This window comes from Desmodus rotundus, chromosome 4 (genome assembly GCF_022682495.2).
Source record: "Desmodus rotundus isolate HL8 chromosome 4, HLdesRot8A.1, whole genome shotgun sequence".
In the NCBI taxonomy this organism is placed as follows: Eukaryota; Metazoa; Chordata; class Mammalia; order Chiroptera; family Phyllostomidae; genus Desmodus; species Desmodus rotundus.
The window spans coordinates 169,992,142-170,015,762 of NC_071390.1; the positions used below are offsets into that span (position 1 = coordinate 169,992,142).

General features: G+C 40.0%; 1 protein-coding gene across 2 annotated transcripts in view; it reads left to right on the top strand.

The window, feature by feature from the left end:
- The first annotated feature begins 775 nt into the window (after positions 1-775).
- KCNIP4 (potassium voltage-gated channel interacting protein 4) overlaps positions 776-23,621 on the top strand; it is a 413,387-nt gene continuing 390,541 nt past the window's right edge. The window contains exon 1 of one of the 2 annotated variants that reach the window (XM_053923250.2): positions 776-856. Coding sequence is in view for 1 of the 2 variants with exons in the window: in XM_024573680.4 (XP_024429448.1) it covers positions 8,548-8,647 (100 nt within the window). In the remaining variant the exon portion in view is untranslated. Of the gene's footprint in view, positions 857-8,504; positions 8,648-23,621 lie in introns of those variants that run through there. The other variant, XM_024573680.4, reaches the window with a different exon arrangement.

A 23,621-nucleotide genomic window follows, 5' to 3' on the forward strand; every position in this document is an offset into this window, starting at 1 on the left:
AGAGAAACAGATGGAGCCCCTGTCTATTCTTAACGATGTCAAGTTCAGAAAATGTGTGACTCTTGGGGAGTTTTTAGTAAGCTGAAGAAATGCCTCCCTGGAGGCTGTGTTACCTGCGGGGTGAGAGTGTGTGAGCAGATGAAGGTAGTGTTTCTCACGGTGTGGTCCGTGGTCTGAGAAGTCCTGCATTGGGAGAGTTGATAAAAAGGGAGACTCATGGGCTCCACTCAAGATCTACTGAGTAACAATCTTTGGGGAGGATCTGAAGATTCGTTTTGAAGAAGGTCTCTAGGTAACTGTAATGCACACTAAATTTTGAGCACCACCAGTAAATATATATGTATTTATTTTACATATGTATTTATGTAAAAAGACTCAAGAGAATGATCTTTTCTCTCTTGCCAGTGTTAAGCAATATTGCTCCTATTTGTAATCCACCCTCCTCATTTATCATTAATCCCATAAGGATGCACTATAGTGGCTTCAGAGTGTTTTCTGAGTCACTGCCTATTATTTCTCCACTTAACTCCATTCACATTCACCCACTGAGCAGGCTGCCTTTGCTATTCATCCTGAGGACAAAGTCACCTGGTGAAGCCTGGTGCTTTCTCACCACTGAGGATATTGTCTAGACAAGGGATGCTGAGTGTGACGTATAGACAACTGATGGGACTGATGGAGCAACGGAATACATCCTTGAATTGAATTTCCTCAGCAGATGACACGGCTCTGAAAAGCCAGGTAAACCTGAACAGAGTCTGGTGCTCCACTGAAATCTCACTGTATCTGTTTACCCTGCGAAGTGTTCCGGAATGGGAGGTGACTAAGATTTCTCAAAAACCAGTTCCCAGGAAAGGTATTGCAAAGATATTTACAATTTTTTTTCTGTGCAATAAGAATGCCTGGATTTACATTTTTCAAAAGAAAAGCAATTTAAAAGCTATGTCATTAAAGGAAATAAATGTTCCTACATCACTTTGGTGAAGATGGTGGTAAACTTGACAGGTGGATGTGAGCAGTGTGTTTTCTTTAGAATCCCAACTTAATTGAAGGTATCCTATTTCTTCAGATCCACGAGGTGGCTGGGAATAATAATGGTGTTTAGCTAATGGAGTTGTTCTGTGGATTTATTGATATAATTCATATAAAGCAATTAGAACAGTGTGTGATGTGCAGCAAGGGCTCCATAAGTAATAACAGTAATAAGTACCATTTATTGAGCATTTACAATGTGACAGCCTCTGTTCGAAGAGCTTTGCATGAATCATCTCAGCAATTTACTCAAAGCCAAGAAGCTCCAAAGAAGTGGGCTAAAGATTTGAACCCAAGCGTGCTCCTAAACCTCTGTCTGCATTGCCTGCCACTGTCATAAATGCGGCTCATTATTTCTTCACATTATTATTGAAATACACTTCTCACTTGATGACTTACTGCTTGGTTTTATTTTGAAGTTCATGTAGAAGGGCCAAATATCCTCCCAATTCACTCAGTCAGAGGATTTAGCCAGGCTTCTCTTGGATCGAGTAACTGCCAAAGGAGGGGAATAAATTAGAGGCAGGCAACTGGTCCTCATTTTGTGTCAGAATGGGAGATGGAGGGGAGAAACTTCACGTGGGCATCAGGGTGAGTGATCGGACTGGTGCTGAGTGTTTTCCAGGCCCTGGGTGAATTCTCTGGCGAGTCTAGTCTTATTTTCCACTGGGCACATAATGAAGACTGCTCTTGCTATGAAAAAAAAAAAATTGCCACCGATATCTGTATGGTTCCATTCTCCTACCTCCCACTGCCACTGGGCCTGAGTAGGGTCTCCCACTCTCATGGTACTTTCCATACTTCCTCAAGGACTTTTTTGCTCGATCCTGCTATAGATGATAGTTGTTTGTAATTAGTTCTAAAAAACTGTCTGGTCAAGATCTGTGGAGTCAGATCTGAATTTCAATCCTGGGTTGGATATTTTCTGTTACAGTCTACTAACTCTCTGTTCTTCAATTTCCCTTTGTACAACGGAGATAATGGTGGTACCTACTTCATAGGATATGGCACGGGATGCAGTAAAAGAATACAAGTAAAGTGCTTAGTTCACTAATCTATCAACCAGTAATTAGCCTACGAGTACTAGCTATTACCATCTAAATTTTGTTTTAACAGATTTTAAGTGTTATAAAAACTGGAGATAGGATTTTTATTGCCTATACCATCTTATATTCCTTGACCATAAATCTAGCAAATGAGTACATGATGAATAATCAAAAAATAAATGAAATAAAGTTTAGTTTTTGACCAGACAAACAAACTGAGGCTCTGAGACTTGGGTAAGAGAAAGCTGTCCACCCTGCCTCCCTCTCCTCCCCGCCCCCTCGTTTAATACCACCGCCAACCTGGAATGAAAAAAATAGGCATAACCAGACCCTCTTTGCACCCTGTCTTGGTTCCTCAAAGGGCAGCCTCACCCCTCATTTTGGAAGAAAACATTGTTTTCCTTCCAAAAGCCATGTTGCTGAAAACAAAGCAGAAGTGGGTTTGCTGCTTCCAGTAACTGGTGTTTTGAATAAACTTCACCTGAAGGATAAGCTTTGAAGCGCCATAGTAAGAATGTCTGTAACTAGATGTGTTCATTCATCTGAGCACGGGCCAAGAAGGGTTTCATGTGGCTGCAGAGCCTGAGTTCCTCCCCACAGTTGCTTTGTGGAACCTTCTTTTAAACAGTAAGACCTGCATCTGCCTCTCACCCTCCTGGTTAGTTTTCAAGAGTAGGTCACATAGGCACTTTTGAGGAAATATCATTACAGCATCCCCTTTCTCTCACCACAGCCTCATACCCACCCCTCCCCCAGCCCCAGCCCCTCCCCAGTGCAGGGGCACAGAATTTTCCTGTGCCTGAAATCAGGCGATCCAGAAAGGGCAAACTCTGTGGCAAGTCATGGTATAGTGCTGGTTACTTATCGCACTGATATTTGTCTGTTAGTGAAGGGAAGCATTTATTACGTACTCAGTGCGAATTTGCCCAGTGTTAAGTCCTTCACATGGGAATTCTCCTGGCAGCCCATGTACAGATGACTGGCTTCTGATGCTTTGGAACATGGGACAATTTACTAACTCTTCTCAAGCCTCTGTTTTTTCATCCCTAAGATGAGAATGAAAACCTTTATCTTCTTTTTGGAGAGGCTGAGAGGATAGGAGAGTTGGTGTGCTCAGCCCAGGGCTTGGCCAAGCATGTACTCCTTGAAACATGCATGCTATACAGCACATCATCCTCACGACACCCTCAGGGTGGTATACTGGCCCCATTTGGAGGACCAACTAACTGAGGTTTAGAAAGTTGAAGTAACCTGAATGAGGCCAAAGATCTGGTCCCTTCTTTCTATTGGCCACTCTAGTAGTTGTCTTTTAAAATAGAATGCTGTGCTTTGTAGGAAGGAAAGATACTGATTCATGCTTTAACTTGATTCTAAGCTATGACTGAAAGCTGAGTTATTGACAAAGGCACTTTGCCTATTTAGACGGCAATGGTCTTTCTGAGGAAAATCAAAGGATGGGAGGGGGCGCTCTCCTAGGTCCTTCCCATCCTCCTCGCCAGTGGCGTTTAGGTAACTTGGACAGGGAGACCTGCCCTGATGCTGCCTGGTATCGCTTTCCTTGGTCGCATTGTTGGGCACTGCAGGTTAAACTCACATTAAACTCTGAGAGAACATGGTAAATACACTCCAGTGGGCTGTGCTCACGGCTCTCCTCACAGCCAGGTGTCGGGAACACACTGCGCTGCTACGCTGGCCTCCTCAGCACGGGGCTTCCTCACGAGGCAGGCAGGAACCTCAGCAGAGTCCACAGGCACACTGGGCACTCGAGATAACAGGGAGCAAGGTCCTGGAGGATGAGTGGGAGAGCAGGTAGCTTTGTAGGCTAAGTGACAGTATCTATACCGTTGTTCATGCAACAGCTAGTCAGTGCCTTCTATGTACCAGGCACTATTCTAAGCGCAAGGCTATCCCAGCGAACAGCGTGGACAAAAATCTCTGCCTTCGTAGGAGGAGGTTATATTCTAACAGAAAATATTAGATAAATGAGTAAACAAATATACATCTTGGGTGGTGACAGCGCTTTGGAGGAAAATAGAGGGCGGTGATCCCAAGGCTGTGAAGCTGTGGTGTTCTACACTGTGCAGTTAGCAATGACCGTGCCATGATGGGCAGTTTGGAGCCAAAACCTATGGGAAGTCACTTATTCATGGAGTGACCTGGAAATCAGCATTCCAATAGAGGGAAGAGCCAGGGACAAAGGCCTGAGCTTATGAGGGAAACGATCTGAAAGGAACTCCCACAGGTCCTGGGGGGAACCACTCAGATCCGAGGGAACCACTAATTTGTCCCTGACCAAGTGGGAAGAACCTCCCTCCGGGCTTTTCACTGGCAACGTGCCTACACCCAGTTCGCAGCCAAACAACACCAACTTTACTTTGTTTTAATAAAAGTTGCATATATTTTAAGGTGTACAATATGATATTTTGATGTACATTTACACAGTGAAATAATTACTGTCATCATCTCTTGCATAGTTTCCTTTTTCACGGTCACGAGAGCCCAGAAATCCACTATCTTAGCACATTTCAGGAATACACTGCCACATTACTAACTACAGCCAGCATGCTGTATGTTACATACCTAGAATGGATTCATCCTACACACCCACTGCTTTGCACACTTGGAGCACCATCTTCCCATTTGTCCCACCCCCTGCCCTTGGTAACTGCCATTCTACCCTCTGCATCTATGAATTCAGCTATTTTAGATGTGACATATATGTGAGATCATTTCCTTCTTTGTCTGGTTCATTTCGTTTCTTTTTCCACATTTTTTATTGTTGTTCAAGTACAGTTGTCTCCATTTTCCCCCCACAACTCCGCCCCACCCTAACCATCCCCACCTCCCCACCTTGGTCCTACCCCTTTTTGGTTTTGTCCATGTGTGGTTCATTTCTCTCAGCATTGTGCCCTCCAGATTCATCCACAATGTCACAAGTGACAGGGTTACTTTCTTAAAGGCTGAATAACATCTCAGTGTTTGTGTGTGTGTGCGCATCACAATTTCTTTATCCATTCCTCCATCAGTAGATTGTTTCTATATCTTTGTCACCATGAATAATGATACAATAAACAAGAAAGTGCAGGTGTCTCTTCGAAGTACTGACTTCATGTCCTTTGGATATATACCCAGAAGAGGGTTTGCTGAATTCTGTGGTAATTCTATTTATAATTTTATGAGGAAACTTCATACTGTTTTCCACAGTGGTGGTACTAATTTAAATTCTCACTGAAAATTCATAAAAGTTCCTTTTCATCCACATTCTCGCCAACATTTACCTTTTATCTTCTTTTCTTTGTATGAAACTTCTGGAGGTGACATCGGTCAATACACTTATACAGGTTTCAAGTGTGCATTTCTATGGTGCATGGTCTTCACACTGCACTGTGTGCCCACCACCCAGAGTGACATCATGCCTGTCACCCAGCCGTTCTCGTGGGTGTGAGATGATATCTCATGGTGGGTTTTTTCTGTGCATATACATTCTTTGACTAATTGCTTCACCTGCTTTGATTTGCACTTCCCTGATAATTAATGATGTTGAGCACCTTTTCATGTACCTGTTGGCCATTTGTATGTCTTCTTGGAAAAAGTCTGTTTATGACCTTCGACCATTTTTTAAATCAAGTTACTTAATTTTTTACTTTTGAGTTGTATGACACACTTATATATTTTGGATTTGGCCACTTTTCAGGCATATGGTTGGAAAATATTTTCTCCCATTCTACAGGCTGCATTTCTATTTTGTTGGTGGTTTCCTTTGCTATGCAGAAGCTTTTTAGTTTGATGATGTCCAACATGTTCATTTTTGCTTTTGTTGCCAGGAAATCAGCTTTATATATAAATGCAAAGGAACTGATTGTTGACTTTCATTTATGGGGCAAGTTCAAGGGCTCCCTTGGGTAGAAAAACAGAAAAATCCCTTCTGGAGACCAGAGGTTGAAGTGCATTTAAGCAATAATAATCTCTTGAATAAATAGGCAAGAAGATCCATGAATTCAATTAACTATGAGATTGCAATCTTCTCATGTTGCAAAATTACAGGGGTTAATGGATTAATTAGAATGTCACAAAACTGTTTGGGAGGATCATTTTGGTTCTGACCTTCATTCCTGGGATGATAAATATTTGTGCAAGTTGTTTGGATATTTAATTCAATTAAAGCTGTGTGGAATAATGGGAGGAAGAATGAGCTTTGAGTTGAACGAATGAATGTTTGAATTTTGATCCCATCCCTTACCAGCAGCAGAACCTTGAGGCTACTAGTTAAACTCTGAAGCTTAGTGTTTCTCTGTAAATCTCATCTAATTATACCTCATTTCAGAGAGGCTGAAAGGGAAAGCAATGTGTGCAAAGCATCTGGTATGTGGTAATTAATTAATGCTGACTATTGTTATTCACGAAGTATATGTGCTGTAGACCTGAGAAGTGTGATGTGCTGTCCATCAAGGCATGTGGGGAACATACGGGAAGGGAAGGCATGATTTCTGCCCTCGACAAAGTTACCCTTAAGTGTGGTTAATTACACCCAAGTAGCTACAATGTATTATAAGAGGAACAAGTACTGTAATAAAAGGGAGGGGGAGAGTTTCTCTCCAATTCTGCTTGGAGAAGTTTCATGGAGATGTTTTAGGAACTTGTGAGGTAGATAGGGTGTAGAAACAGTTTTTCAAATACATACAGTCTTTGAACAAAGCCTGGGGATGTAGGAACTCAAAATGAGTTTGCAGAGAGGAAGCTGAGCTGTCAGGTAGAGTGATGGACAGAAATAGGGCCAACGAGGTGCACCCTCAAGCTGCCATCTGATGAAGAAGAGACTAGGATGTGATTAAAAGGGGCTTGGATTTTATTCATTAGGGGCATAGAGAGCCATGGAAAGTTTCTGTGAAGGGAATAATAATATGAGGGCTGTGTCTCAGAGCCATTACTCTGGCAGCCCTGTGTGATATCAACACAGACAAAGAGACTTGTAATAAAAACAAGAGCTACGAGTGGTGGAACACTCACTCTGTTCGGAAAGTATTGCTCAATTACCTCAACAGTCCAATGAGCTAAGTGCAGTATGCCCTTTTTGCAGACAAGCATGTGAAGGCATGGGGATGTCAAGTAACTTACCTGAGGCTACCCCGCTTGTGTGAGAGGTCTGAGACTGGAATCCAGGCATCTGGGCTCTGGAGTGCATGCTCGGAACCATTGCACTACCCTGCCTCAAAAGCCAACCAGACATCAGGGACGCCTGCATTCTAACCAGCTGGGCCTTTGCCCGATCTTCCTTGTGCTTTCTGGGTCCTCAGTGTGTTCATCTTAAATTGGCTTTCTGAGATGCCTTCTAACACTTGTTTGTTTGTTGTAATTCTGTATTTTAATGTGGGTCTGATCTATTTGGGCAGCAAAGGGGTGGGGGGAGGGATGAATGATCGTGCAAGAAACAGACAGAAACTCCAAGCAAAGTTTTGTTTCTGATTGATCCTTTTTCCTCAGAAAGTGCCCTTGGCTCCAAATATACTTAAATCATTTTTTCAAAAAAGCATAGGAGGTACACACTGGGAAAAAAAAGTATATATTTCGGTATATTCAATGGAAATGAGCTAATGCCTCAGCTAGCTGCTGAACTCTAAAATTTACAATTATTAAGAATACTTACTAGTTTATTAGACCTTTCGTTTGAAACTGTAAGATAGTCACTATTCAAATCCCCATACTAGTTCACAATGACTCAGGCTGTGCCCTGGGATAAAGCAACTCATTGAAAAGAAGCAAGTCAATTCTGCACGACTCCCTTAAGCCTCGTTTCTCTCTATTCTCATCCAGCTGGGACAAAATACACACTTCGCTTTTCCTGACTAGTAAACAGTGTGTTTCCGAAGCAGCTGAATCTGAGCTGATACTCCGCCCCTCGGTATTTTCAGGTTTATTTCAAGATGTGGTGCGCTGGTCCCTGTCTGCAGCAGGAGTCCAGCCTGGGTTAGTTTCCGTTTCCAAGGCAACTGACCAGCCCAACAAAGCCACCAGCAGAGCGGGCGCGGGCTGGCTGGTCCAGCGGCCACCTAGCCATCACTGCCACACGTCATGTTTCCTGGAGACCTTCTGGTGACCTCCCAGGTCTTCGGGTGATCTGCGTGTTACTTCATGCGTGGCTGTCTCTCTGTGTAAGAGTGATAACCCCCAGGAAGCGCATAATTCCGACAGGCTGACTTTATTCAGCTGCCACTTCTGGCCTCTGCTACTGTAGACAGGATGAATGCATTTTCTCCCATTCACGCCCTTTCTCGCAGCCTCTCCATCTCGTCTCCTCCTCTCTCTCTCTCTGTCTCTCTCTCTCTCTCTCCCTACCCACCCCCACCGCGGCTCTCCTCCTCCCCTACTCCTCTGGCAGTAGCCTTCTTCATGTAGTTTAATGGCTTTACAAAGAAAGCCAGGAAGACAGGCACTTCTCCCTGGCTGTTATCGGACCATGACCTAGCTGACCATGAACTTGGAAGGGCTTGAAATGATAGCAGTTCTGATCGTCATTGTGCTTTTTGTTAAATTATTGGAACAGTTTGGGCTGATTGAAGCAGGTTTAGAAGGTAAGGGAGTGCTTTTTAGTGACTTCTAAAATTTTTGTTTTGCAATAAAAATTTCTTACGGGACTAGAAGAGGCACCTGAAAGGAAATCAGAGAAATGTAACTGTGGGGTGGATGTGAAGAGACGCAGATATTTTCAAGGAAGAAAAGATTAATAAGATAAACTTTCTGTAAGTTTCAATAATGGTTTCACAGCAATAGAACATTAAAACTATGAGCAACACTTTAAATCAAAATGTTAGCACCAAAACTGAGGAAATGAAAGGTTTATAATTGATATGTCTGTTTATATTGAGAACATTTAGTCCTTATGGATCTTAGGTTATTTTATCTACTATCCCCTTTTATTGTATCAGCAAATTTTATTTGGATGTGTTGTGAGGTTCATCTGTTTGTTGCTATGCAAATGCATTCATCAAATGGAAAGGGATATACATTTATTATAATTTCTTATGATTTAAGATTGGAGCCTAAGACTGACAAGCTTTTTATAAGGTTGTCTTGAGACGTATTTATAATATTACTTATGTTATATCCCAACAGAGAGTTTGTGGGGCAGCGTCCCCAACTCATGTGACAGACCTTAGCGTGGAATCGCAACAGCAAACTGTTTTTCCAATGTTGTTCTTTATGTTTATCAGATGCTCATTCTCCTACTGTCCTTAACAATCATCTTTTGCTTTAAAAAATAAGATGTGTACTTGCCTATACCTCTCCCTGAATTAAAGTCTCTGTTAAGAGTCTGAGTAAATATAGATTCTTATTTTCCTACTGCTCCGAACACATTTGAGAGTGTGTTTGCATACAGCTAAGTGACTGTCTCTGAAGGTGTCAGAGCAATGTTTCAACGCAGCCGCAGATGATGTTTGACGTGGTAATACTTTGATATTCGGGTTGCTTTAATTTGGAAACTTGTGTAAAAATGCAAATATGTTATAAATGTTTTACATCCACAACTAATCTAGTCCTCCAGAGGGGGCTGCCAAGTGTGGCATAAATAAGATTGCATTTACAAATAGCAAACATCAAATTAGAGTAAGTATGTCACTCTGATGTAGGTTATCGGAAACCTCTGTCTGTAACCCATGGTGGGGAGGGGTGGTAGAAAGCAGGATTTGTACAAGTAATGTTAAGTAAGTTTGCAGAATGCTTTTTGTGGCCTCCTTCGATGGAAATATCTGTAGTTCTAAAAGAGGATAAAATTCTAAATTCTGGAAGCAGTGACTGCTATTTAACACTGACTTTATCTCGTGCGCCCTCACGACACCAGGGATTTGGTTGGGTGTCTCTGTTTATTAGTGTGCGTTATTGTACCCGGCGAATGGGACGGGACCTCCCGTTGTAAGGCACTGGTTTTTATTTTCTGAGACTAATGGTTACATGGAGTAGTGTTGGCATTCTCAGCTATGTTGAGGGAATTGTTTACCTGATTTCATGGATGACGTGTGGTCATTCTTTAAACTCTTTGTTGATGGCGTTTATTCTGGGTTTGGGGATGAAACCTACCCTAGTGTTGGTTTTCTTTTAGGAGCAAAAACATTTACTCTCCCAAAGGAGAGTGTGCATTTCCTTCTTCTAAGGACTACTAATCTTTATGAATTCTTTTCTTTTTCTAATTGCTTGTATTCCAAACTATATGGATTTGTATAAGCAGTTTCTATCCCGTATTTTGTGTTTTATGATATCAGCATTTCCCAGGCCAACACTGTACTGATACTATGCAGAGAGTGAGTGTTCTCTCTTAGAAACTTCAACATCAACCCACAGCTGATTTCCAGTGTTTTTAGAAAGTGTTTTTAAATGGTAAGATGTTGATAACCACTCTAAGGAGAAATTTTATCTAATGTGTAAATGTTGATAGAGGCAGAGAACAAAAGTGCTTTCTGTCTTGAAGTTTGTGTAAGACATTTCCAAAGTAAATGCTAGCCTCAGAAAGCCTTCTAAACTAGATTTAAGTTGGCTGCCTACGTTGTTTATGAGAGATAGAAACCAAAAGAACAGATTGAACTGTTACAGTTCATTGGACATAGTCTGAATCTACATATGAGAATATATACAAATCTAAAGTCATAGCCTAATTTTAATTAATGAAAAAGATAAACATTTATTATCAAAATCGCATCTTCATAGATTTTCTGCAGCTTTCTTGAAAACAAACTATAATATTTTTCAGATTTATTTTCCTATAGGAATTCCCTTCCTCCCCCTACCATCTTACATATCTCAGTGGGGGAAAGTAACTTCTTCCACCTTTCTTATTTGTCTGCTAAAGTGTACTATCATAAAAAGATTTGAGTAGTAAATAGAAAAATTTGGACTTAGGTTAAAGCCCTATAAAGATTGTTTTGAATTTTTTTTCTTAAATAATTAAACATTTTCATCTAAGCCCTAAAATTTTTTTACAGTGTAGTTATCATTCCAGATGTAGTTTTTCTTTCCATATTATTACATGTGCAATGTGCATTACATTCTTAGGGCATATATACTTCTAGGTTTGCATAATGCAGTTATTATCTCTCTTTAAATATGTGTAGAATAAATGCACTTCAAAATAAATGAGTAACTTTCCATTCTGAAATTTTTGTCTGCTTGTCTTTGAGTACTTTGAACTCACATTCTTGCAGAAGACTGGGATGTGGGTCCTAGAGGGCCTGGTTCCATTTATTCTAGACTAGGTCTGATCTGCATAAACACACAATGCTACCCATAGACCCATGACATCTGTTTCTAAACAAAAAGAGTTGCATTCAGTGTGTGGCATTCTTGAACATGAGAAAATAAAAACAATAACAGTAGTACAGATTCTTACCCCTGTCCTGCTACTCTCTTACTTTCTTTTTTTTTTAAAGATTTTATTTATCTATTTTTAGAGAGAGGGGGAGGGAAGGAGCAAGAGAGGGAGAGAAACATCAATGTGTGGTTGCCTTTTGCATGCCCCCTACTGGGGACCTGGCCCACAACCCAGGCATGTGCCCTGACTGGGAATAGAACCAGTGACCCTTTGGTTTGCAGGCAGGCACTCAGTCCACTGAACCACACTAGCCAGGGCCCCCTCTCTTACTTTCTAACCTTGGTAAGCCATTTTACCTCCTTAGTGGTCTAAAATGAGAAAACTGGACTTGACAGAACTTTCCATTTCAAAAAGTCTACCAGTCGATCAGGCAACGAGAGTTTGGTGATTTACATAATACATGCCCTTTCTTATGAAATGGCTATCAGTGGCCCATTTTGGAATTGATTTGCAGTATAGATGTTGGACTACTGTCTCCTCTCCCCTAGTGGACTCATTTATCATATCTCAGAGAGATTTTCATTGCATTTCAAGAGAACAGAGAAATGCCCTTTCCTGTAGCTCTAGGATTTGACATTTGGGACCTCAATTCCAGGCATTCTTGTAATGTAGTTTCTCAAAACTTACTTGGGGTTCCAATAACAAATAAGTACACGGTGATATAGTTTGTTAACATTTTAAAGTTCAGTTGTTTTTGGTTTTGGATGGTTTGGAGTTTTTGTTGTTATTTCTTTATTACTTTATTTTTATTTGGTAATTTAGTTAGATTTCAATATGTTTTCTTTTTCAGAAAAGTAATCTTAACAGCAGACCAGTGTGAATGCATATAATAGTTTGAACTTGAGCAAAGTTTTGAGGATAACACACACCGCTAGTGTTTTGAATTCACAGTCTCTTTCTGCCTACTGAGGAGTGCAGGAAGCTCCAGAGTTACGCTGCTTTGGAATACTAAAACCTCACAACAGTAAATTGCCTCTTTTCCAGCTATAAAAATGAAAGTGGTTTTCAGTTTATGCATACCAGGGAGAAATTGAATAAAAATTTTAATGGTAAAGCTATTTCACTACTTCTACATCCAACTCTGGGCTGTGAAAATACCTACTTTTCATCCAAATATGCATTAAATAAGGCTGAAATAGTTACTGAATTAAGAAAGAACCATCCTTCTCCCTACTACTAATCTCAGTAAAAGGCATTTTACAAAAGGACAATAACACACATGACTTGGAAAAAAAATCACTTTTATTGGTATTTGTCTTTGATAAAAAGACAAAAAGAAATCGAATGATAATTTAAGTCCCTTGTAGAATACATATTAATTTTCATATATATTTAGCTCATTTTATTTAGAAGATATTTATAATACCATAATAAAAACTTCCTCGAGAGTTCTAAAAAAGATATTATCCATATGCACAAGATGAATTCTTGGAACCCAAGTTCTTAGTTTTCCTTGTGTTACAGAAGTGGGGATGTGTTGGGCCTGTCAGTAAAGTGGGCCGACTGGAAAATAGTTTTGTGTGTCCATGATGTGTAATGAGGACCATGGGCCTGGAAATGACAGGAACTGTTGTAGTACCTCAGATAGCTCAGTTGCCATTCTTAAAACAGACTCTCTTTTAATTCTTCCATAAATCTGCTTACCCAAATGCAATGGGATGCAAAGCTGATGTATATTTGCACTACCAGAAAAGTCTTTCTAAACTGTAATGCTTAAGAAATATAAAACTAATTTGTGGTGATATTAGAAAATTTACACATACTATCTTTTTATACCATCTGGGAATGGAATAAAGGAAATATTTACCTATTTGAATTTCTTTAGTGTTTTTACAGTTAATATTCCCTTTAATTCAAGAACATTAATGCCTACAAAGGAACTATTGGAAGAAGTAGATTTAGTATGGTTAGAAATTAATACTCAGAGAATCCAGAGTTATTTTGCTTAGATTCTAGTTACAGCTTTGCCTCTTCATAGTCATGTGGTTGGAGCTATTACTTGGCTTTTATAATGTTTATTTTTTAATCTCTTTAAATGAAATAATGATAAATAATATTGATATTTTGATTTATTGAAGATCACCTATCTATGAGACATGTTACAGTATTAAACAGTGTATTAAAGTATGAAAGAAAGCATAGTATTAGTATTAGTACAGTACTATCTGATCTTCACCATGGTCCTCTGGAGTAGGTAAACTTGGACCTCTAGGGGCTGAGTTACTTGGCTCAGTGTTACTTGACCCATAAGTCATAAAGGTGAAACTCAAACTCACATCATCAGGCTCTGTATGCTCTTCTGTAACTTTAATTTTGTAGACCTTATAGCAGGGTGGCTATGACAAATAATCTGGTAAAGGGGAGAAAGTTTTAGGTCAATTATCCATCAACTGTTTCTACAACCCCTTCCGGACATATTCTATTTGTGAAACACTCTAAATCACTGATATTGTTTAATAAGCATGAATGTTCACACTGACATGCTAACAATACTATTCTATAAATAGAGCATAAAGAACATCATAAAGCCTCTATCTTATAAATCAGACAAATCTTGTAACCTAAATGAATCTGTATTACACTCTTGTTCAATCAAGTACAGTCTTTATTTGGGCTCTGGGGTAAAAACTGAGAAGAAAGTTGACAGACTCAGACTGAACCCAGTTTGTACCTGGTTTGCTCTGGATGACAGGTGGGACAACTGGAAATAGGTGGGACAGAGACGGGCTGCTGATTTGGGAGAAAATAGGAAAATCCAGGAGATGCTGCAGTGTAAAGATAAGACCCTGAACCCAGGAGGGAGGTTATTTGGGAAGGGGCTGAGGTTTACGGGGAGGATCGGGTGCAGCACGGGCAGATGACAGTATTAGATGGTCCATGCAGGAGTAGGACTTCGGAGTGAGAGCATCCAGCATTGATACCGAGCCTAACAGAAGCCTCAGTGGGACTTCCGGCTTAGTCAGGATGGCCAGCAGCAGAGAACACATACTCCAGTTTGTTTTCGTGGGTATGAAGTGAGAAGGAACACAGATAGTTCTGTTTATGGGGAACAGATGGCTAAGGGAGGGAGAAAACTTACTTCAGTTGGGAATCTACCGTAGGACCAACAAGGTAGAGGGAGTGTTGTTCTGTGCACCATGCCCAGGCATTCTCACACCAGCCTGCAAGACTGCAGGAGAAACTTCCATGTAGATAATAAACTAGAGGTTCAGAGAGATTAATGACTTGCTCAAGATCACAAGAGAATATGATGAAGGAATCTGGATTATTTTCAATATCTTCCTACTGGCACTGATGCAAACGCCATTGAGAAGATAAGTATTCAAAGATAAGATAACGTGTGCACAGATAAATAAAAGCCTTCTCTAATATAAACCTTTTCTATAGACTATCCCTATCAAAATAAATGTTTTTTTTTTAATTTGACTGAATTTGTTTACTTCTAGTTCCATGTAGAGGTGGTCTATGTAAATGCATAGCTATGATGATAAGTCCAAAACTGAGGAAGAAAAAAAAAGATACATGTGTATTTAACATAATTTAATTTCTACTTTATCAAGTCTTCATAGAATGGAACATCCTTTAGGAATTTGCAGTTCCAACCTGATTATTTTATAGATAAGTAAACTGAGTCCTAGAGAGATGAAATGACTTCTACAGGAGAAAAAAAACCACTTCTCTACAGAAGAAAAAAAGTCTGATGAATTATACTCAGAACATAAACTTCAGGAATGGTCTAAATTCCACAAAATATGTACCCAAATGTTAGCTTTCCTGAGTTATTCTGCCAGTGGACCAATTACTCTAACATCCAAAGATTTTAGGACCTCGGTGATGGTAAGTTTTACACTTTCTGCTTGGCTTTATCAGGAGAGACAGATGCTACTACAAAGGATACTTCGGCACAAACTGAGGCGTTTCCCACTTCAATGACTTGTCTGAATGAGTTAGTAATGCAGAGTCATTGCCGCCTGACAGCCAGCAGTTCAATAGCCCAGGGGTTGAATTTTTGGAAAACCTAGGTTCAACACTCAGTAGATGCATATACAAATCACAAGGGCAGGTATTCTAATTGGCCATCACTCTGATTACTAAAAGCAGGAAGGTAAGTATCTCCCAGGCCTCACCGCTTGTACCATTTCACAGAGGCCTGCTTCCCTTGACCTCTCTGTTTGGAATTATCCCCCAGGCTGCTGGCAGCGATTCTTTGAAAAATGTTTACAAAGGTCAGCAGCCACATCATCAAGACCAATGGTTATTACTGAAACAATCCCGATTTTGTGTTTCAGTCTTCTATAGAGACCAGAGGTTATAGAACTGAGAGCACAGACTTTAAAACCACAACAATTGCAATTAATAATAATTGAATGCTAGCTCTAATATACCATATTTTGCCATGCATAATGTGCTCCCATGTATATTGAGCCCCCATGATTTTGGCCCAAACTTCAAGAAAAAAATATTCCCTTTTAATTTTTTAATTCAATTTTTATTCATTCATATTTACAAACAAATCCAATTATCATATTCTGGGTTATTATTTTACATACAGATGTCATTAGTGCTTTCTAGAGTTACACTTTTAACACATAAGCATAAATAAAAGAATTAAAAACATTTATATAGATACAGGATTAGTGCTACGCATGTATAATGTGTGTCCTTATTTTTCCCTCAAAAATTTGGTCAAAAATACGTATTATGTGCAGTAAAATACAGTATATTAGTTTTATGACCTTGGGTAACACGAGTTAGTATTTGTGTATGCTTGGACCTCTTTCTAGGATATAACAAAAGATTTGTGACTTTTGCCATATCCAGGTACCATCGTCTTTTATTCCAGAGAAAAGAGGTCACCACTCAGCATCTGGAACCAAAAGCTGAATTCTTTGCCTGCTCAGCAAGTGAGAACAGTACTTGTAGAATACATTGTTCAGAGTAAAAACCGCTGCTGTGGGTCGGGTTGGGGGCTTTGCAAAGTGTGCTTATGACTAATGGAGAGTTGCCATTTTTTTTTATTGGGTGAGGTTCAAAATTGGGTCTGGTGTTACTTGTTACTATAATCAATGAACAATCATTGATTTCCTTTCTTGAAACCACAATGCGGGAACTTTTTTATTTTCATGGTAAACAATATTTAAGATTATTTATTGAGCAACTCTCTAAGCTCTCATATTGTTCTAAGCTCCAGGGATGCTGCCCTAAGCCAAGGAAAAAATCTTCCATTCTTCCAAGCTGAGCTGCCAAGTTTTGAAATACAGCTATAACTGCTACAAAAAGGTACAGGAGACAGAAGCACTAAAGTAGAAATTATTCATGCATTAATTTATTAAGTATGTTACCTGTAGTGTGCTCTATACATTGTTCTCTACACAGCAATTAGCACAAAACAAGTCCTTGTAGAACTGATGTATTATTGCAAAAGAAAACCAAAAATGATAAACAAAGGAATATGCAATCTGATGTCTAATAGAGACAAGCATAAATTGTAGTAAGGGGTCAGAAACAGGTGTTGTTATGACAGAGTGGTAAGAAAAGGCCTTTCTGCAGAGTTGACTTTTCTGCCAGCACTTGAAAGAAGTGAGTGGAGAAGACAGTGTTACCTGGGACAAGAGGATTCCAGGCAAAGGGAGAGCCAAGTACCAGAGCCTGTGCTGCAAGGTGTGTTTCTTGTACCCGAGTTGCACAGGAAGGCTAGTGGGATTGGAGCAGCAAGCTATTGAGGGTGGTGGGACAAGGAGAGGAGGGACAACCAAAGTCATATCATGCAGGGCCATGGCAAAGGCTGGGTTTTAGTCTTATATCCTGGGAAGCTGCTGAAGGGTTAGGATGGGAAATCTCTACAAGCCCTCAATTTCGCCTTTCTTTTATGGGCCACAGTATCTGTTTCCACACTGTATCTACCTACGCTAATCTCAGCATGGGGTCTACTTCTAGATATTTCCTGGCTCTGCCCCAGACACCTCCCAAGACATTGCTTCACTATCTTTTGTCAGACCTCCCTCGTCTGGAAAAACTGCCTGTAGTGCTCACGACCAGTCTGGAGCATATGTTCACACTTCAATATTCATCTCTCTTCCTTAAGTTAGATCTGCCCTCTCACCTGCTCTGTGGTGTGAGCAGGGCTAGCCTTCATCTCCTTACCAGGCTGCTGCAAGGACCTGGCACATGCACCCTTCTCTTAATTGCATCTACAGGGCCAATGTAAATTGTCTTCACTAGAGTGGACATTTTAAAATTTCAAATTATATTCCTCGAGTACCTGCCATAATGAGAGTATCAGGAAGTTGAGATGAAAGGCAAATCTCACATAAAAGAATTATGTTGTTTTCCTTCGAGTAACTTCTCCTCCCCCACATATTAGCTTCAAATATAAATATTCAGATTGGGTATATTCCAAACTGAGATGAGAATAAGACATTTATACTCAAGATATTTATACTCATACATTTTTTGAAACTGGCAAGAAATGATAGAGACTGTAGTCCCACCCTCTTACTTTATGAGTAATTGAGGCCTGGGAAGGTTAATTGACTTATTAGAAGTGACAAAACTAATTGTTACCACTAGATACATAATAATTGCATCATCTATGATAGAGTGATAAATTACAGGTGAATCACTAATACTTTTACATATTTATATTATCCAAATTTTATAAAACCCTGTAAGAATAATCTGATTAGTCATAATTACAGGATTTCTGGCTCTTTATTTACTTAATATGTTATTAATCTTTTTCCCTCATCTTGGTATTTTCTAGTTTTACTGGCTTATGCCCAGGAAAGTGGGGGAGGGAGGTTTCTGGTATGCAGGCAGGGACAAAACTCCGGAGGAAACTGGAGAGGTATGCCAAAATGTGATGCGCAATGGTGAAGACACAGGGTCAAATCCCAAATGCCTGGTGCTCAGGCATTCAGGCAGGCATCACATGAATACAGGAGACAGGCATCATGTAAGGAGGTACCCGAGCTGGTGGGTCAGATACTAATAGTGCCAATAATATATGAATGAGCACTGCGTTGAGCATATCAGATGCCAGGCACTATGGCCAGAACTTTATATGCATTATTCATGTGGACAGTAATTTTTATATACTGGTTATAGAAGTGAAGATTTAACAAATTAGAAAGTATATGCTCTGGAAGTTTCCATTACTTGACTAAGATCATTCACCTAGGAGTGGTCTCGCTGGAATTCAGTTCTACCCTGTCAGCTTGGAGAGTATGAATTCTCAGTCATCATGTACCTGCCTCTCAGGTAGGACTAGGTCAATTACACTGAAGTAGACAGAATTACATTGAAGTAAATTAAGCTTAAACTAAAGAGTCCCTCAAATATGTAGACCCCTTTCCATCTCCATTCTAAATAAATATTAACTTTCATACCAAATTTTGTATATGTGATTTTTCTACTCTTTTCTTAGAGACTCTTCTCCAAACTGTATAAGATTCAGGCCCCGCAAAACCAAGATGTGTCCCCGTTGTGAGCTGAGAACATCTTGCCTTCTCTGGCATGACTAAAGTTCCTGGCCAGAGATACAGAAGGCAACGTCTGTCCTCCGAGACAGGAAGTTGGATATGAAGTTCACTGTAGGGGTCCCCGCTGTCTCTCTGCCTAGCTCCATGTGCACTCAGACTTCACGAGTGACACAGGGAGGCTGAGGTGATTTGGCAGCATGGCACGCCCAGATGCATGGACAGGGCCTGGCTCTATTATTGTGCTCTATAAATGTGACCATTAATTGTTAGATACACTGTAAAAGCCAGGTGGGACAAAACCGAGAGAATGAGGCAAGGGTAACCATCTTCTATTATTTATTTATCATTTGTTTCACATAGGATCATCTAGCTATATGCTACAGATTTGGAGTACCTCCCTAGAAATCTTTATGTTTTCACTGTCCTCCTCTTCATTCAGGGCAAATGGATCCTTTCATATTCATCAGTATTCATCCATTCATTCATTCAACCTGTATTTAGCAAGCTCCTACAGGATGGAATTCTAGAGGATGGTGACAGGAAAGTGACAAAAATACCAAGGTCCCTGCTATTATAGCGGAGTCAGCCTCGGTTTCAGCATAGACTCTCCTTCCCTGTATTATACACAAGGGGAGGCAGAGAATGTGGGCACAGATGTTGGCACATACATAATGGGAGACATTGTGTTTGATTGCTTTCCTCTTCTGTTCATATGGAGTGGGGTGAGGCAAAAGCACTTGTGGCTAGGGTATAATGGATGTTTTAAGGAGAGAGAGAGTACAGTGTGGTCTTTTTGGAGCCTGGTCTTTATAGAGCAAATATGAGAAGATTGCTGGGCGTTGCTTAGTGCCCATTTGAAATGTGTGGTCATAATTTTAAAAGGGGACTCTCCTAACTCAAAGTGAGCCCCTTTTTTAGTACATTACTATAAGATCATTTTTCCCAGATGTGTTCAAACAGAAGACAGAATTGGTTAGTAAATGGGAAAATGGAAATAAAATTTCCATTCCAGTGGCTATCAAAATCAACAAGGTTTATAATCTGTGCATATACACATACATACTTGTGCACAAATATAACATATTTTGCCAGGTATAATGCACACTTTTTTGCCCAAATATTTGAGGGAAAAATAAGGATGCACATTATACATGGGTAGTACTAATTCCATATCTATATAAATGTTTTTAGTTCTTTTTTTGTGCTCATACATTAAAAGTGTAACTCTAGAAAGCAATGATAATATCTACATGCAAAATAATATTCTAGAATACAATAATCAGTTTTGTCTCTAAATATAAATGAATAAAAAATTGAATTAAAGAATTAAAATGAAATATGTTTTTCGTGAAAGTTTCGGCCAAAACATGGGTGTGCATTACACATGGTAAAATACTAGACTCATGGGCATGTACACCTACATGCTTCACACACACACACACTCCAAGAACATAAGCCATGAACTTTATCAGTTAAGATATAAGCCATAGTTCATTGAAGAACCCAATTCTTGATTCCCTTGTGCCATAACCTATGAAGCTTCTTTGAGAGATGAATTTGTATTTAACCATATGAACAAGTACCAAAAAGAAGAGAGGTATAGTGGAAGAGAGCACTGGAGACAGAATGGAACTTGACTCTGGGGTGAAATGGAATGAAAAGGCCCTGACTGCAATCTCTCCTCTAACTAGCTGTGTGATCTTGGCCAAGTCATTGAACATTCCTGGTCCTCTATTGTGTCTATGAAATCTGTCACTGGGTGTAGCTCACAGACTAATGTCAGGAAGGAGTCAGATTGAATAGAAACAGAGTGCTTAGAATGATGGTTCTGGTCCATAGTAAGTGCCCAGGTCAGTGTTCTGTTCTCTGCCTGGGTCTTGCTCTCCAGGTCCTGAGCCTCCTGCCTTGGCTGCCTTTGGATCCCAACCAGATGCCCTTCCTAAGCTCAGGTTCCACCCTCCCCGATCAGTGTCAGTACCGATGGCCATGCTGAATTCAATTCTAATTTCATTCAGTTTGGACAAGAGCCCTATTGATAAATTGCACGTTGGTAAATTTCCCCATTCACCTGGCATATATCCCATGAAGTTGGCAAACACCACTGTGTTGAAAAAATATTCCAAATATATTTCTTAAGTTAAAAGAACAAGTTTCAAAACCCTATGAGAAATAAGGATCCTATTTAAAAAATGCACATGAGGTGGGAGGGGATAGAATGAACACTGGAATTTTTTATTTCTTGCCTGAACTTGTGTGTTTTGGGCATGTGTTAATATAACTTCTTAAGAGGTTACTTTTAAAAGGCAAAAAATATCCATATAGAATGCATACTAATTTTTCCAATTGAAGAAACTCAGTGCCCTTTAGAACTTAGCCATTTATTAATTTAAAATGAAAAACTTTTTTTTTAATTTAGAAAATGCATTTAAAACTGAGGCACTTTGAGTTTGTTTTTCATCTTAAAAAAAAAGATAATTCAGAAGTAACCTCCTGGAACTGAGGACAGATTTTTATACCTTGAAGTCATTTTCCAGCTTCAAGTCGGTTTCTTCAATGATTGATAAAAAGCCATCTCTATCACTAGTCCTATGTCAAGGAAGTTTTTAAGGGCTCAGGATATTGATATTTTTCTTACGAGCCTCACTTGTCTAAACGAGGAGCTCACTTTCTGCCCTTTTTAGGAGGAACTGAAGTTTTATGACTCTGAGGGGAAAACCATCTCACTCCATTGATGGGCTTCACTTCATCTCCACTGAAAAGGAAATGAGCTGGGCGTGTGGTCTGTGAGAAGGGTTGGGTGGGGAAGTGGGGAGGAGAGTGCCCAGGGAAGTTTGCTGTTTCTGGGCCATTCTCAGCTTCCCTTGCTTCTGGGCTTCAGTAATTTTCTTTCTCCAACAGCAGCTTGCTGCGTCTGAATGGATGCCATTCATGCAAAAACCTAGGTAACAGTTATTTAGTATGGGGAACAGATTAAAAGGAAAGGACTGATAGAAAGAAGCTGCAAGAAGTATGGAAGCACTTAAGACCTGGGCAAAGATTCCATTAAATGGCTCCCTAGCAAAGAATTCTAAGTACCTCTCATGCATTTCTTTTTCTTTTGAAAATACTTTATAGAATTTGGCTACAGGGATGATCCTGTAATTTTCTTTTTTTATTCCTAGACATTTTTTGCTTTCTTGAATACTGAATGTGTAAAAAAAAAAAATGAGGTTGACCTTGATTCAAATAAATGGAATTTGGGGGAGGGAAAAACCCTACTTTGAGATGGCAGACTATGACCTGAGAATACAGTGAGTAAGATGTGATCTGCACTTTGACAGAACTCAAGTCCCAAAACAACTCCCCCTGAATGTTTGCATCGTGGAAAGAACACAGCATCAGGTTCAAATAGTCTTGTGTTTCCATCCAGACTCAGTCTGTAGCTAGATATCTGATCTTAGTTTTCCTTCTCCAACAAGTGGGTATGAGACCAACCTCATAGAATTCTTGTGAAGAAGAATGAGCTAATATATGTACAACATCAAGTGCAGTAGCCAAATGAGAGGGCTCACTCAACCAATACTTGTTACACACTGTACAACAGGTGGCCTAAGAATGTCAAGAGCACGCACTCTGCAGTGTGGCAGCCTCGCTTTTAACCCTAGCCTGGGCAATTACCTGCTTTGCAATATCAGAGAAACCATCTATCCCTTCTGTGCCTCAACAGCCTCATCAGTTAAAAAAAAAGATAATAATAGCCTTGATATCACAGGGTTTTGAGGATGAGTTAAGATATGAAAGCACCTTCAGTGCCTGGCCCAACATACGGTCTCTGTAAAGTTTTGCCCTTACTGTTTATGGTTGAGAACTGGGAATCTTTTTCAAAATCAAGTCTAAGTACTTAGTCCATCTTCCTTTCAAAAAACGTTTTCATAACAGTGGCTTGTAATTTAGCTTGTTTCTTTCATTTTACATAGGTATGCATGTGTTTTGTCTAAAACCTAAGCAGGCATCTGTGTGTGGTTGAAGATTCTCAGAGAGATAGGCAGGTCACAGGTACAGTGAGCACCTGGGCAGTTGTCCAACTCAGCTCGCAGCTCCGCCTGGGCTAAGCATCACAGAGATGTGCACATGCCTCTGGGATCAAGGACAGCCTCATGAGAGGCTGTGCATGCATCAACACAAGTCCTGCCGCAGATGGAACAAACCCAGCTTCTGGTAATCAAGCATCTTTCCTCCCCAGAAAATCCAAGCTCCATTTCAGGCAGAAAGAGTTTCTGACTGACGCCTGTATCCCCTGCAGCTATACTTGGTAGATACTCAACTGGGTGTGAGCCAGGGAGTCAGACAGATGACTGTGAAATATTGCCTTTATATAGCTAAATCAAATTTTATAGGATTTGTAATTCTAAAATGTAATTTTGATATCAACTATATGTATTTCATATTAAGGGCTCTCATTTGATATTAGATCAGTAGATTTCCCAATAACCAAAGCACAGAAGGTGGTAGAAGGTTCAGGAAGGGAAGCATCACAGTGGGAGCCTTTGTTTGTCTTTGCATAGGTTACAGGAGTCCTCCTAAAGCACCTAGACTTTTCGGCAAAGTAGATTTGAATGGGGGCCATCCGCAGTATGGAATGGGTAGAAAGCCAGGTTCTGCCACACACTTACTTGGGAAAGTCACAAGCAGGACTTTCGAGAAGTAAATTAACTGTGTCCCAGG